The following is a 16309-nucleotide window of genomic DNA, read 5'->3' as shown; positions in this document are numbered from 1 at the left end:
CTACTTCCGGGTTATGTGCCGGATGACCACATCTTCGTTGTAAACAACTTTTAAGCACTGCGGCTAACTGCTAATAATAGTTTGACCAACAGGCTCGATTCGCAGTATTTACAACTACATGGCAGGGGGACCGTAGCGGGGACAAAACGCTGTCATTAAACCTTCACTATTCAGAAAGTATGTGCATATTATTGTTTTTTTACGCTGTTGACGGAACTCGCTGACGGGGGAGATCGCCAGTAGCGACGCTAGCTGAAGCCCACTTCCCCTTCATGGCCCCTCCAGCCCGCTGAACGCAGAAAGGCCTCTGGCTAAAACTTAAATTATTCTTAGAATAAGGTTGGTTTTAACGACACTCTTGTTAAAAGTGTTAGATTCTCAATCTATCTAAACTCTGAAGTAGTCAATGCTGTCTATAGGTGCTAATGAGCTAGTGCGTAGGAACATCGCTCTTCGACAGCGGTAGGGCATCAATACATGATCAGGTCTATCCGTTTATCTCTAACTTGACTTATGCTGCATAAACTAGGAAGGTAAAATAAGAATTTATTCGAAAGAATGTGGGTTACCACCGTTGTGTGGATAGTTTGTTTATCAACAAACCGCTAACTCTAGATCCAAGACTTGAGGTCTCGAGTGGCTCATTGAATAATGTCACATTCATCCTATTTTATAACTTCTGATCTACAACTCTTACCACTGCTATGTATGCAGCATAACGTTACTGCAACGTGCCTTGACCTTTAACAAAACATAGGCTATTGTTTGCGATTGAAAGTAAAACTTCTAGATGTGTTGATTTATATATATATATATATATTTATGTTTTTGTATTGATCAGGTTAATTTCCACAAGGAGCATTATCGATCGTAGTCGTAGAGCTGGACGCGGGTGTGCGGTGTGAATATACACAGGTATGTAGGATGGTTGTTGGTTTATGCATTTCCGTTGGAATACAAAACCTAGAAATGGGTGTACTTCCGTGTTGCCTTGGGCAAATTGAAGGCTGTTATTCTTTTAACGGTGAAATATCTCTACGAGGGCATGGACTTATGTAGTGGACTTGTACATTGTGTTATATAAAGTAAAAGGGGAGGGCCCACATTTTAAGGGCGTCTTGAGTTTGGCCTAGTTGTAGTTTCGCAATTCAGACACTCAACTGCAACTTTCCCAATTCTCTGGAACAGGGGTTTCAGTATTGTTTTTATCTGTTCATGTTTAAAACATACCTTTCTAAATGGGTTGTGTAAACTCTTAACCATTGTTAGGCACGTCTTCATTCTCACCACTTGAAAGCGGCTAATCTGTTTGGCCGTTATTATCTCTCTTCCTTACTATTTGCACTCTTCCTCGCTTAGCCTACATTTTGAATCACTCTTTTCCCTATGTATGTGTTTGTGTGTATGTCTAGGTCTCTCTTAGATCAAGCCCAAAGAGCAAGATCTCCAAAGTCAGCCATGTCATCCCGCGTGTTGCTGAGGCAGCAACTAATGCGAGAGCAAGCCCAGGAACAGGAGAGACGCGAGGCCCAGCAACAAGCCTCCGTATCCCAGCTCAGACCATCAGACTCTACCCCTGCTATTTCAGTGTCACTGCCCCCAAACGCAGCCCGGCCTCCCCCAGCGCAGGTTCCTGTGGAAGTGCTGAAAGTAAGTCATTTCATTATTATGAAAGTGTTTCAAGCACCAATACATATTTGGTTGCCAAGACCCCATGATAATGTTGTACAAAACGTTAATTACTTTTTTCTCTTTTTTTCTGTCCTTACTTAGGTGCAAACTCACCTAGAGAACCCCACTAAATACCACATCCAGCAGGCTCAGAGGCAACAGGTCAAGGAGTACCTCTCCACCACTCTGGGTAATACAGCACTAACTCTAAGTCTGGGGGTACCCGGTGTGCAACAGTCCAGCTCTGCCCCTGAGATGGCTCCAACCGCACACAGCGCTCCGAACAGCCCCATGGCTCTGCTTAACCTGGGCACCAACAACAAAGAAGAAGTATGACTCAGCAATGGCCTCCGCAAAGTTTCTTTCTTGATTTGCTCGCTCTTTTTTTTGAGTTCCTATATTGTCATAAGGAGTAGTTTTCGCCTCCATCTTAATTGGTGTGCTACGTTATCACTCCGATGGCCCTTGGCTACTTTCGGAGTCCTACCCCTCTTGTTTGGCCTGTTGTAACAATAGGATGCCAAATGTTGCACCTTAGGCTTAATGATTTTAAACATGTCCCTGGGGGAAGGGAATTTCCCTGATAATCTATACATTTTTCGTTGTTCTCCGCAGACATACCATTTAGAATAAGTTTATATAAAGGATCGGTAAAAATCCAATGATTTTTTTTTTTTGTTATTTATGTATTCCATGTTTTTTTCGCGGTGTTCTCCCTCCAGATCGAGGATGTGATCGATGACATCATTAGCCTTGAGTCCAGCTTTAATGATGACATCATGACGTTTATTGACTCGGGTCTTCAGCTGCCTAGCACGGTATGACAATGTATTGATAAGAGCACTTTACTTATAAAAAAACATATTCGTCGATGATACAATTTATCGTTTGAATGATAAAAATGTCCAACCAATCATACAGTATTTTGTATGATTGTTTTATGATTGTTAATGTTTCACTAGCGGTAAAAGTGTTTTAAGATTTCATTCATGAACCAGGAATTTAGCGTTTACATAGCAGTAAATAATTGCTTTTGGCACAGAGATACAACTTGTCAGGGAAGTGTGGCCGGGCGGAGTTAGCCAGCAGTGTAGACCAGTTCATAGAAGACAGGTTACCAGGAGACAAAGCCGCCAAGCCGCTCTTAAACACGCAGTGTGTCACACATGCAGAAAGTTTATTCAAGGCAAAAAGGAGACGAGGATTATGGGTATTCTGTTGGATGAGAAAAAAAGGAAACCGTGTGAGGTAAAGGATTTTCATAATGTCATTTAAATATAAGGAGTAGTGGACTTGTGCAATCAAAATAATTTTCTCTTGTTGGGGGATTTCCTTCTGGGCCTTTATTCACAGCACGGAAAGTGTTTGAGACTTTCATGCTGTGTGTGCGTAGCAAAGTTATTTTCTTTATTCAGCTGAATATATTTTGCGGCCAATACTTCATTCTGCCTACGGTCTTTTATACGATGAATATATGTTAATCCTATCTTGTGTTGAATGCTAGGTTGCTGAGTTAAACTTGCATGCTTTTAAGTTCTGTACACAGGATCTTCCTCTTTGGGCTTAACCCAAATTTGAGGAAGTGTCCATTTAGCGGTCATCTTTAAAGAGGGAACTGGGAATGAGAAAAAACCGACCCTATTCAAACATTTGCTATTTGTTCTGTGGCATGTGTCAAATTGTCGCCATTTAAAAATCTGTTTTCTGATGGAGTTTGGTTTTGTTGCATAGCTCCCTGGGAATCTTTTGGATGTATACCATAGCCCAGGAATGGCAGCTCCTACTTTGACTGCCAGCAATTCCTGTCCTGCCGATCTTCCAAACATTAAAAGGGAGATTCACGGTACAGTGAACTTTGTGCTACTTGCTTTTATCTGCATTGTTTTTATCATTTGTATTTGGTGAGGATAATTCGGTTCTTTATTACCACACACAATTACGCAGATAATATTTTACTATACTGTCTTTGTACGTAAGCTTCTCACTCTGTTTTTAGGTTAAAACTTCAATTGTTAGTGGATATCTCTGAAATTTAAATGTTTGCCTGTGAGAACTTAGGTTAACGTATTAACTATAATAAATTAATAAAATCTTGCTTTCAGATACAGATGTCAAAGCAATTATGAAGGAGAGGCAGAAAAAAGACAACCATAATCTCAGTAAGTGGGCAATGAAGTGGGCAACGCTAAATACAAATTATACACTCTGCTTTAACCGTAATTTATATTCTTTTTCTTTGTGCTCCTGCCATTGTTTAGTTGAGAGGAGGCGAAGATTTAACATCAATGACCGCATCAAGGAGCTTGGAGGTCTAATACCCAAATCCAGTGATCCGTGAGTCTAACGTCTATTCCAATATACTGCATTGTTCGGTTGGCTATTTAAACACCTCATTAGATCAGATTACGTGCTGGCCTCAAGCAAAAAAAACAGTTTTGCAACATCATGCAACAGAGTGATCACATCACAGAGTGATGTGATGCCTTGCATCCCATGTGTCATGTTCCGCCGACAACAGGGAGATGCGTTGGAACAAGGGCACCATCCTCAAGGCCTCGGTGGACTACATCAGGAAGCTGCAGAAGGAGCAGCAGCGAGCCAAGGAGGTGGAGATGCGTCAGAAAAAGCTGGAGCACGCGAATCATAGCCTCCTGCTACGCATCCAGGTCAACATTTGTTGCTTTGCTGTGCCCAGTGTATTTAAATGTCCTTACATTGTACGGTTCTACTAGCTCAATAATAATACAACATTATTAAGATATAAGTATTATTTTCCACATCGTAGAATTCTGTACATAGGGGTTTAACGGAAAGTTTGAGCCTGCCCGCACACATTTCACCTAGGGCAAGAATACACAAAGTCTGTCTTTTTTTAAATATTTGTTGAAGCAGCTCAAATCTAGATCCTAAAAGGTAGATGTAATCTTGGCCGGTGAATGGAAGAGGGAACTTCTGTAATTTGATTCATCTATTTTAAAATAGAAGGGCTTTCCGTGGCCTGAATTTACAATCAATGTTATTTTTCTTTATTTTTGGCGTTCAGGAACTGGAGATGCAGGCTCGCCTCAACGGAGTCCCCGGCAGCCTGACCTCCGACCCCTCCCTGTTCCAGCAGCAGCACAACTCTCAGAACGGCCAGCATCTGTCCGCCGGCGGCGGAGCAGTCTCTAACCACACCCTCCTCAGCCTGGAGGCAGCCGCCATAGGCCAGGGTGTCCCCGCCTCCTTCCTGTCCCCGCCCTCCTCAGAGTCACCGGTGGGGGTCACCATCAGCAGCCCCCTTGACCTGGGGAGCCTGAGCTTCGCCGAGCTGGACGAGGCGGAGGCGTCGGGCCTCTACCCGGACGTGAGCCTGAGCTCCATCCTCATGGACGAGGGGTGCACCCTGTCTCCCGAGAGGGAGGGGGACCCCCTTTTCTCTCCCCTGTCCCCCGGTGCCTCCAGGAGCAGCCTCGATATGGACGAGGACTTGTGACAGGCTCCCGGCGCTGGTTTGCTCCCACGGCAGAGAAACGCACACCATCAGTCTCCGGGTAATGCCAAGTGTCACGATAGGACTGTACAACCGAACTATGACAACGAGTAGGCGGCAATAGAGTCTAAATAATGCAGAGTATTTGTTGAGTAGAATCGCAGAATAGCAATTCTGCTTCACAACTTTAGCCATAAGTAGGCGCAGTTGAAGTTGGTCCCAGTTTGCAGTGGCCCAGATAACTATTGCTTAGAATGGAAAATGCAATCTTGTGGAAATGGAATGTTATATAATGGGGAAATTATTAATTAATGTTTTTTTTAACGAAATGCAATATTTTATTTTCCATCAGATTTCAGAAAAGAATAAATTATGTTTGGATATATAATATAATGGTCTCATGGGTAGAGGAAACCGGTTAGGTTTCCCTTTACTTTAACCTATCTGAATGACGGACACAAATGGGGAGATACCATTTATTTTCTAGCGTGGTTCTTTTTATATTGACTTGTATTTGTTTTACCCCAGCCGACTGGAATCAGGGTTCGTATGCAGCATGTACGTGCTTAGGTGTCAGTCTGTCAAGCAATCACCAAAGGGAAATATATAGTAGAATTGACATTGTAAAGTATGTACTACATATTGTATATGAGATATTTTACATAGAATTTTAATTGCGCCTTATTTTGCAGCATCTATGCATTTTATGAAAGAATTTATTAATTGCCATTTACACACATGAGATGGTTGTAACCAGGTAGCATGTTTTACTAATCGTGGACAAAAAAACTTTTTTTTATGTTAGTACTCCATAGTTGTCCATTTAATTGTCATAAATGCAGGTCAAATATTTCACAATAGAACTATCATTTTTATACCAAAGTAATCGAGTAAACACTCCTGGAGTGTATTTAGTCAGTTAATCATGTTGATCGCGAGATAAGGATTTTGTTTATTTATTTAAATCCTTGATTAACCTAAAAGGGATTATTGCTCTTCATAGTACCTAGAATTGTATAAGCAACCACTATTCTGACTTCCTTAATATTTGTTATGTGAAATTTATACAATGTGATTACTAATAAATGTCACAGCCACACACAAGGGATAGCATTGGACTTGATGGGATGCACATTTTCATACCACATTATGTACAGGTGCTGAATGTTCAAAATGGTGCCTGCATATGTGCACATCTGTGTTATTACACAGACATAATACACCATGGTAAGATGGTTTGGTGGTTGATCATGGAAGCCAGCTATACCCACATTTCTTTCTTCTAGGCACCAGTGATGTCTTGTATATTAAATATGAATGACATTAAACTGTGATCTCTTTACATAGAACTGTAAGTACGACTCAATGACTACTGCCTAATTCTGACTCACACTTCTCTTGGCTGACTACATTTAACTGCTCTCAATGAAACTAGGCTTAGAATAGATTGTTTTTGTGTGCTCTTGGTCCTGTTGGGTTTATTTTGTCTGCTTCCTACTCCCTATTTCCTGGACATGAGAGAATAATTGCAAAAAACTTTCCTCTGTATGCTGTAAAGGTATTCTGGACTTTAATGAAGGAAACAAATTTCTTGGCATGCGTCAATATGTGCTTTTGTTCCTCAAGCCTTTGTTGTCGAGAGTGGTAGCCATGCCGTGCTGGATGAATGTCTGAATGGGATCCAGCCCCTTCAGTGGAATACCATCTGAGAGAATTCCATGGCGAGCTCTATACACTCTGTAGCCGCCGGTAAACAGACGCTGCACCCATTACAGTCCGAGGAGCAGCAGGAATTGACCACCAGGCAGCTGCAGCAGTCCCCCATGTTCAGCAGTGGCTCCAGTGTGGTGGGCTGGCAGCCACACAGGTAGGAGCACAGGGAAAGTGTGGAGGCATGACACCCCGTCAGCGTGGCAAACAGGCAGTCCAGTGGATTGAAGAACAGGCATGCTAGGAGGATGGGCGCACAGAGGTCTCACAGAGACAAAGAAAAGCAAAGGGCCAGGAGGGGGAAGATGAGAGATCCATATTAGAGGACAATATCCGACCACAGAATAAATACAGTGTCATTGATGATGACACACCAACAACTTATGGTTCCGTTGGGTGTGCTGACCATCGTTATGGGTTTCATTAGTGCATGAGGTGGTTCTAATGCAACTTTCACTGGTGGATGAGTACAACTCTTTTCATTGGCCCTGGATTTCTTTCGCTTCGGTAACAGGGCGGGGGGATGCTGTGGTGGGTAGTTCTTCGTGTAACATGGAACATAGACGGGCAGTGCTCTGTTCACATCATCCTTTGTATCAAAATGTAGCTGAGAATTCCTGGAACCTTTGGAAAGAGACAGGCCTACACCTAAATTTCTTTGCCCATAGGGACACTTTGGGAAAAGTGTGATCAGGAAAAATCCTTCTTTTGGTGCCTATTCGAATAAAATTTATAATATACCTATTGTGAAGGTGTCCTCACTTTTGGTTTGATGTAAATCATTATTTATAGGCGTTTTTTTTATCCCCATTATCCTCCGGGGACAGCTTTGTGAGTTCAGACAATTCTATGGAAAATATATAAAAACATTTAATCTATCTTATTAAGAATCAACACAATTCAAGATATCACACTATTAGTTCAATACTTTGCATTTCATTACATTTTTGTAAGCAAGTGAAATCTTTGTAAATAATTGGGGCATGTTGTTGAGGCTATTCCTGTTGGGCATGTTGTGGAGTCTACCTGTGTACCTGAAGAGGAAAGCTCTTCCCTCAGGAGATCTTCATTCACATCACTCATGACCATCGTCTTTTCCATCACGTCCGGGGGTGTCAGTTTCCTATCCATTGTAATGCTCAAGACCCCTTAGAAAACACATTCATTGAGTTTGTGTTCAGTCAAGATACAAAGTAACTAAAGTAACAACGTTATTTTTGGTCGATAAGCATGCTATATATATTTATTTATCATGCTGAATTAACTATAGGTCCTACCAGTGCATCCAATCCTGATGGGATGAGGTCAGGGTCAAAAGGGTGGAAAGACTTTATTATCTTTAATTGCGGTTCCTTGAAACAGGGAACCGCAGGCAGGCCTTTGACAAGTGCCTGCAGCTCTCAGAGGTGAGTGTTACTCCTGGAACATGCAGAGAGGTTAATCTATTATTCATCTCCATTGATGATACACTTACAACGTGAAAGGAAGCTGAGAAACCATTATGCTGATACATTAATACAGAGGTCTTGATATTAATGCTCGTTATAACATACTTTATGTTTACATGATAGAAAGATGTTTTGAAATTATCAATGCGATTTTAGAAAATGTTGAACATTGTAATATCCATTGTTCTTGTTTAACCCTAACAAAATATTCTGAATACATTGTCCATGCAAATACTAAAAGATATATAAAACAGTATTGAAAAAATTACAATGAATGTATATTTGTGAATTGAAGAGAAACATATTCTTACTTTTCATGACACGTCCTCTTCACTAAATGATGGGGGGGGGGGGGGGGGGGGGGGGGGGTGGTAGTGGTAGTGATAACACTATAGTTCCAACAAGAGAGGGCAGTAAAGAGTAATAATACAATATTTTAAGGAACCGCTCTGGGCATCATTGAGCATGCGCCTCATTTCAACGAGAAGAAACGAGTTCAGCCGATTGTCAACGATGTTGAACATCCGGATCAACAAACTCAACGGTGCCTTCGAAGAGCTAATGCTAACTACTTGGCTTCAAAGATAAAAAATATTTTTTCCAAGTGCACTCTTGGTTTCCGGAGATTTGATTTCAACACATCTGCAGCGATATCGCGGACCACGCAGACCCCGAAAAATGGTAACGGAAATAAAAATAAAAACGTCAATGACGAACTTTTTACTGTCGCTCGTCGGTAGCTGTTATGTTAGCCAGAGCTAGGCTCCAGCCTTTCATTCTTATTCAAAATGTTTATTTTACACTGCCAGTATGCAGCGTACGTTGCAAAACGTACTTACTACCTAACGTGCCTTCCTACCCAAGTGTAGGTGCTTTTCAGCGGGCGATAACTAGTTTAAGAATCTATAATTTAGCGCGGCTAGTACTCGATTATGGCTACAATTTCGTTAAGCACAAAACTAAAGGGGGGAAACCTCTTGTGGACGAACGGCTAAATCTGTTAAATCAGATACAACAAAGCCTCAAATGGTTAGTTTTGCCGGAAATATTGGCATAAACCTTCAAATTAATATTGGAAATGTGTCTCGAATGTGCATATAATCCAAACGGGTACATTTTTAGTAGCTGAAACATGGTGCTGTGCCCTCATCACCTGTATCATCAATATGTGCGATTCCAGGACAGCGATATGTCCGACTCCGAGCCCATGCCGGGGCCCGAGAGCGGTATGGATGGCGAGAATTCACCGCTGTACTGTATATGTCGTAAACCAGACATCAACTGTTTCATGATGTAAGTAGCTGGTGCTGATTCATTCCTTGCATACGTCTGTCTTGGGCCAGTTGATGAGAGGCTTTTTCGCCCACATATTTGGCCTTTACTCTGTTGGCAGTGGCTGTGATAACTGTAACGAGTGGTTCCATGGCCACTGCATCAATGTGACTGAGAAGATGGCCAAGGCAATCAGGGAGTGGTACTGCATGCGATGCAGAGGTAACTTAACTTCATCACACTCTCCTTTTGAATTCTTGGTTTCGAAATATTCCATGATTTAATTAGACAATCTTATTCCATGCTCCCAGGTAAAAATTCCTCATTGGAGATAAAATACAGAACAAAGAAACCAAAGGAGAGGGATTCTGAGCCAGATCGTGCTGAAAAGTATTACAGCAACAGTAACCCAAGCACTCCAGAATACAGGAGTGAGCGTCGACGTGGGTCTAAGGTGAGGTATAAACCTACCACTCTGATGTGAGCTGTTTGATATGAAGTGTTAAATTATAGTTGTGGTGGATATCATAGATAAAAATGTTGCTAAGTATGATCGTTGACCAATGTATATGATTGTATTCCATAAACTATGGCCAGATAGAAAGATGTGTGGGCCTGTTTGTCATGCAGTGGTCTGACAGTAAAAATAAACTTGATAATAATAAACAAGAATTTGACATTGGTGTCTAATTTTCCCGCCAGGTGAAGCGTTCTGTGCGTATGTGCGGAGAGTGTGAGCCATGTAAGAAGACTGTAGATTGTGCTCAGTGTGACTTCTGCAAGGACATGAAGAAGTTCGGGGGCCCAAACAAAATACGCCAGAAATGTCGGTTCAGGCAGTGCGTGGTGCGAGCCAGGGTAAGTCGGTTAAAATTTCTATATTCAAGTTAGTCAATGCAGGCAGTGGGCTTGTTGTGACACTTGATAACAGAAATTAGACTGTCCAATTTTAGATGTTAAAATGGTTAGTGTTATTGTTAACATTTAACAAATATCTTGTGAAAATAAGTCCTAGAATAATATCTATATATAGTCTGTGGTTTAGAATCCATTCAAAGTTGGTATCCAACCTTAGGTTCTTTAAGTCCCAAATCAGTGTCACAAATGTAGTGCACCCTCTGCTGTGTACAGCAGTCCACCGAATGACGAAAGGCTTTCTGTGTTTCAGAAAATGCTGCGCGTGAAAGAGGAGGAGTTCAATCAACGAGAGCGGCGCAAGAACGCGCACAACCGGCGCAGGCGATACTCAGATGACTACGACAGCGAGGCAGAGCTCTACCAGAAGTACAAAGCCGCGGGGGGAGAGGACAACAACATGGTAGGGGGAGAATCCTCAGGTCCATTGTCATCCAAGAAAATCCCCCTGGGATTATCCTTCAGTGTAAATTTGACCGTAATTTTGAGTGCTCTGCTGGCTCCACAATGGTTGAAGCAGTTAGCTTATTTGTTTTATTTTATGACGTTGCATGATTAATGTAGTTTTTGGGTTGTATCTTCATGGTTGAATTTAGTTTTGTCAGCTAAATATATTTAATATAAAGTAATGGGAAGCTTTGGTCTATAAGAGTAATATATGTTGTTTTTAAAGCACTTTTGAAAACACCAATTCACTTAAAATACATTGCAAACAAAATACCAAGTGATGTATTTTTTATTAATATAAACAAACGCAAATGAACATATAAACATACATTTATACAATCATACATTACTCAGGCTCCGTCCACACGGGCGAAAGCGATCCGTTTTCCTATGATGCGGTTCCGGAATATCTCCGTAAAGACGGATTCGTTGCGAAACCGCATCGAGCTGTAGAAACGCTGTAGTACACATTCCAGGCCCATAAGGTGCGCTGCTTCTGCTACAGAACTCCAGCAAAAAAACAAGAGGAGGAAAAGCATGCGCATAAAGCCTGCGCGCTGTCTACAAGCATACAGTCCGAGTACCTCCTGGTAGCGCTTCGCGGTGGACCTAAAGAGATTTGGTGTATGTGTCTGTCCGTAATCCTTTTTAGCTTATTTTGGTAAATAAATATTGCCCCAGCAACCCAACAAGGGACATTATCTGAAAAAGAATCGTCACAAGCATGTAGTCCGCTATTATTGTTGTTGTCGTTCTGAGATGCTGTGGGCTAGCCAATCACTAAGGCTAGAGGGTCGAGGGGTGGGGCGATGACGTTATCGTTTGCGTTTCAGGCGTCCACACGAATCCTAACACGAAACCGCTTAGGTCCGGATTTATTTGAAACCACCGTTTCACCGTTGCGTTTTCGGGCACCGGATCCGTCTGGACGGTCGGCCGAAACGCACAAGACTTTTGCGGTTTCAGCAAAAATTTGCTCCAGGTGGACGGGGCCTTAGAGTCTTGGTATGTTGGATACAAATTGAAGAACAAAAGGCCTGGTTGGTTTAACGTTGTTTGCTCTTCCTTCCGGCTGTGTAGTCGTGGATGAGCGACGAGGATGAGGAACTGCCCTACAGCCCCGTCATGAGAAAGAAGGCCGTGAAGGTCAAGCACGTCAAGAGACGAGAGAAGAAGTTTGACAAGAAAGTAAGTTGGAGCAAAGTTGTGAGAAATAATGGATATAAAAGAGATCACAACCTCCTTCTTCATACAGCATACTGAAATGTAAAAAAAACTGGACATTGCGCTGGATATTGACGTGGCTACGAGTGATTGAATCCAAGCCAAAACGTACTGGGTTAGGCCCCCGTTTCCACAGTATTGCCAGTTGGCTTCCTTGAGCAAGATTCCAAACCCCTTCTTGCTCATTAATAGCATGTATCCCAGTTCACTGCAAGGCTTTTTGGATGTATACATCTGCTACAAGACTAAATGGTACAAACTAGCAAAAACACATTTTTACCATGATGCTGTTTTTATTTTCTCATTGGTCCACCAGAAAGAGTCACGGCGTCACAAGCAGAAGCAGAGGCACAAGGAGAAGACCAGGCACAGTGACAGGCCGGAGGGAAAGGACAACAGTGGCCTGCACCAGTGTCTGGGGCCCAGCTGCGTCATGGCATCACGACCCAACTCCAAGTACTGCTCAGAGGACTGTGGCATGAAGCTGGCAGCCAAGTAAGGAAACTGATTGAGGTTCTGAAATAAGGGTTTAAAAGGTTTGTTAAGTGACGGGGCTGTCTGTATGCATATATATGTAAAGTAATAAAAAATAACACAGTCATCTTTCAAATAAAAACATACTTTCCTATATTTTGTTCATTTGATTTGATGTTCCAACGTTGATAGTTACAGCTTTGAGATTAGGTTCACTCAAAATCGTAGAATTATTCAAATTTACCCAAATTCTTGTGCGCGTGTGTGTGCACGTGTGTGTTTACAGCCGGATCTACGAGATCCTCCCTCAGCGCATCCAGCAGTGGCAGCAGAGTCCCTGCATCGCCGAGGAGCAGGGCAAGAAGCAGCTGGAGCGCATCCGCCGGGACCAGCAGAACGCCAGGCTGCGTCTCACGGAGATGGAGCGGCGCTTCCACGAGTTGGAGGGCATCATTGCCAAGGCCAAGCAGCAGATGGTGCTGCAGGACGAGGAGGTGAGGCCCCCTTACCAAAGAACTAGGGTGGGCCAGCCACACTACTTTTATTCACTGTTGTTGTTGCACAACAACTGGCTTTTACAGGATTCGGTTCACTAACTGTAAATCATGCGTTGAAGAATTAAATGGTAATTAAAACGCTCTTATAAAGTGTATTGAAGTTGCTCAGTTGAAAGTTATAAGACTGACACTGGGGAAATGAGGGGTCAACCCCAGTTAATTTAGTTGAATGCAGTCGTTGAAGTGAGTAACCCTTGGTGTTTTAACTGCTTTTTTCCAGACGAATGAGGGCGATGAAGACACCGACCTGCAGATATTCTGTGTATCTTGTAGTCACCCAATCAACCCAAAAGTTGCGCTGAGACATATGGAGCGATGTTATGCCAAGGTGATTTATATGTTATTGTTATATATTCTTGTTTATTGTTGAATAATGGGATTCATAACCTTCCTGGCTCACAAAAATGTCTTTATTTTACCTACTGTTGACATTTAACTTTTCTCCATTAACAGTATGAGAGCCAGACATCTTTCGGCTCCATGTACCCTACGAGAATTGAAGGGTAAGTTGGGGGATAAATATTTGAATGGTAAAAACATTGTATTGACTTGAGAAGATTAATGGTTGTTGTTATTTTTTTTCCAGAGCTACCAGGCTATTCTGCGACGTCTACAATCCACAGAGCAAAACGTACTGCAAGAGACTTCAGGTGTTGTGTCCGGAACATTCCAGAGACCCAAAGGTACACGAGCTCCCCCCCTTTCTGAATTAAAGAGCTGTATGAACTCTATATATTAGAGCTGCTCCATTATGGAAAGAAAACATATAATATATATAATTACGATTATTTTGGTCAATATTGAAATCGCGATTAATCAAACGATTATTTTGGAGTTTGAAAACATGATGTATTTTTGTATTTATTATTTATTCAGCATGTCTCCCAAAAACACTTTGTAACTTAGAAATTTCGCTTGAAAAAAATACACTGGTCAAATAGAAAATGATCAAATCTAAAATAATGTACAGATATGCATCCATCTATTCTGCTCCTTCTATAAAACATTAATGAAAAAATTTATATTAGTTTATATATATATAAAAAAATACAATTTTATATTAGTTTTGTGATCGTTTTGACGCTAAAAACGAAATCGCGATGAAAATTTGATTAATCGCCCAGCCCTACTATATAGTCATATTGAAGTTTTAATTGTCACTTTAATGTGGTTTTGATAACTCTTGTCATTTGTATGGGTTAAGCACTTGGCAACTGAAGTTGTGCTTTTGAAATGCTATAGGAATGGAAGTCCAATTGTTATAAAATCTGCTTTTTTTGTTTCAATTCATTTCGCTGACCAGATCTCCACAGAAGAGGTGTGCGGCTGCCCGTTGGTTCGTAACGTGTTTGACCCGACGGGAGAGTACTGCAGAATCGGCAAGCGCAAATGCAACAAACATTACAACTGGGAGAAGCTGAGGAGAGCAGAGGTGGACCTGGAGCGGGTCAGGGTGGTAGGTCCACAGCGATACTGACCAAACCTTGTTTTACCATTACTCCAACCAAGACAGAGGATCTATATAGCCCTTCAGTACTTTCACGGTCATCACAGGCCACATTATATGACGTCCCCTAAGCCTAGGCCCTCTCAAGACAACAAACACAAAATTCTTCAGAGAACAACGCGGTAACGCCATAGTTTACGGTGTGGAAGGCTACGAATGATGGTGCTGTATTTTTTTCAAATTGTTGATGGTCAAATTGCATTAGGCCTATTTATTTATATAAGAAGGCTTTATGATGGTGTTTATGTTTTTTTACGTTGGTCTAGCGTGATATGTAATCCCTTGTCCTGTGCCCGCAAATAAGAGAATGTGCTACAGATACAGAATCACACTTTTTATCAACTAAACGTTCTTTCAGAATGGTTAAATTCGTTATTACGATATTAACGCAAAAAGCAAAATTACAATTTCACTTCGGATTGCTTTTGTCAACCGATTTAGGATCTGACTGATACGGCAGAGCTTAGTTTTAGCCTTAAAAGTTCTGGAAGATGAATGCTTTTCCATAGTATACGGGCACTAGTAATGTGGTTTAAACCTGCGCAAGGTTTGGAAAAAATGCAATGGATCTAAGCATAGACCATAGAACGCACATCAAACCCCTTGTTAAACTTAAGTGGAGAAACTTAAGTGGAGCGCAAAGCATCAAGAATATCCCTTCTGTCTCTGTACTTGTGCGACCGCTAATGCTAGCATCACTTTGATTTGACCAATTACTAATTATAATAGCAAACTGAGGATGTGAATAGAATCCCACTGTTTTTCACTTTAACACCAGCAAAACAATCAATTGTAGCATAACCCAAAAACTGTTAAAATAACAAGCTAAACTGTTTAAGTGTAATATAAAATGTGCAATGTCTTAGAGGATTGTTGATTCCCATTCTGTTTTTTCTTTTTCTCACAGTGGTACAAGTTGGACGAGCTCTTTGAGCAAGAGCGTAACGTCAGGACCGCCATGACCAACCGTGCTGGTCTGCTGGCTCTCATGTTGCACCAAACTATTCAGCATGACCCGTTGACCACAGATCTCCGTAGCAACAAGGACAGGTAGCCTGCCTGGTCCACATTGCTCCTAACGGGGCATTTCTGTACATAATGAGTCTTTTGAGAGCTGTGGTTTGTTACTCAAACCTTTCCTACCTATTATTCCAAGAGATTTTCCAAACTTGTATTAATTATTTTGACAGTTTTACTCTTTCTTAAAGCTAAAGTGCTATATTTTTCTTGAACGTTGGAGATGGATTATTGATGAGTGGACACCATTATGCCCTTCACTGCCTAAAATAAATACTGAATAAAAAATAAACTCAATGTTTGGTCCTTAACCTGTTTGCAGTGCTTTTATTGTATAAAAAGGTTTTGATGCGAAATTTCATTAATCCTTTTTCTTGTCATTTGGTTCATTTGATTTTACGATTGGTTTACTGGAGTAGTAACAAATTATTCTCTCCTCTGCCTGATTTCCAACATTTTGAATAATGAAATGAACTTTAATACTCTTCTACTCTATCTCGGTTCTAGTCTACTGCTATTGACAACTGAAGTAATAGTTGGTGAATTCAAATTTAAATTTCTGTAAATGTATAAACAATAGCATATAGCAGTTTTT

At 41.4% G+C, this 16309-nt stretch overlaps 2 protein-coding genes across 5 annotated transcripts; both read left to right on the top strand.

Annotated features, from left to right (window-relative positions):
• The first annotated feature begins 22 nt into the window (after positions 1-22).
• Positions 23-6540, top strand: tfe3b (transcription factor binding to IGHM enhancer 3b). Of its 3 annotated transcripts, none has more exons than XM_079748379.1 (10): positions 23-339; positions 842-915; positions 1413-1650; positions 1774-2001; positions 2394-2489; positions 3403-3514; positions 3780-3830; positions 3930-4005; positions 4190-4337; positions 4715-6540. In XM_079748379.1, the coding sequence occupies exons 3-10, from the start codon at positions 1459-1461 to the stop codon at positions 5144-5146; spliced, it is 1335 nt and encodes a 444-aa protein (XP_079604505.1). In that variant the 5' UTR covers positions 23-339; positions 842-915; positions 1413-1458; the 3' UTR covers positions 5147-6540. The 3 variants fall into 3 exon arrangements, with proteins under 3 accessions (XP_079604505.1, XP_079604503.1, XP_079604504.1); XM_079748377.1 differs by having other exon boundaries at positions 3774-3830; XM_079748378.1 differs by lacking the exon at positions 842-915 and having other exon boundaries at positions 3774-3830.
• A 2298-nt stretch (positions 6541-8838) lies between these two features.
• Positions 8839-16011, top strand: cxxc1b (CXXC finger protein 1b). 2 transcript variants are annotated; one of them, XM_079748375.1, is made up of 14 exons: positions 8839-8982; positions 9482-9594; positions 9695-9795; positions 9885-10027; positions 10282-10431; positions 10742-10891; positions 12016-12123; positions 12476-12654; positions 12920-13127; positions 13411-13518; positions 13644-13693; positions 13777-13873; positions 14494-14646; positions 15605-16011. In XM_079748375.1, exons 1-14 carry the CDS (start codon positions 8980-8982, stop codon positions 15749-15751), a joined length of 1710 nt encoding a protein of 569 aa, XP_079604501.1. In that variant the 5' UTR covers positions 8839-8979; the 3' UTR covers positions 15752-16011. The 2 variants fall into 2 exon arrangements, with proteins under 2 accessions (XP_079604501.1, XP_079604500.1); XM_079748374.1 differs by having other exon boundaries at positions 10276-10431.
• Positions 16012-16309: the final 298 nt, after the last annotated feature.

Source organism: Pollachius pollachius (genome assembly GCF_949987615.1).
Source record: "Pollachius pollachius genome assembly, chromosome: 12".
NCBI lineage: Eukaryota > Metazoa > Chordata > Actinopteri > Gadiformes > Gadidae > Pollachius > Pollachius pollachius.
The sequence above is the reverse complement of the archived record's forward strand: the minus strand, read 5'-3'. Positions and strand labels throughout refer to the sequence as shown.

Bases quoted from the DNA above. Each gene is read 5' to 3' on its own strand.
- tfe3b (XM_079748378.1), top strand. From the start codon at position 1,459: ATGTCATCCCGCGTGTTGCTGAGGCAGCAACTAATGCGAGAGCAAGCC. The intron at 2,490-3,402 runs GTATGACAATGT...TTTGTTGCATAG, and splicing joins GTCTTCAGCTGCCTAGCACG to CTCCCTGGGAATCTTTTGGA. The intron at 4,338-4,714 runs GTCAACATTTGT...TTTGGCGTTCAG, and splicing joins GCCTCCTGCTACGCATCCAG to GAACTGGAGATGCAGGCTCG.
- cxxc1b (XM_079748374.1), top strand. The intron at 10,028-10,275 runs GTGAGGTATAAA...TTTTCCCGCCAG, and splicing joins AGCGTCGACGTGGGTCTAAG to GTGAAGCGTTCTGTGCGTAT. The intron at 12,655-12,919 runs GTAAGGAAACTG...GTGTGTTTACAG, and splicing joins GGCATGAAGCTGGCAGCCAA to CCGGATCTACGAGATCCTCC.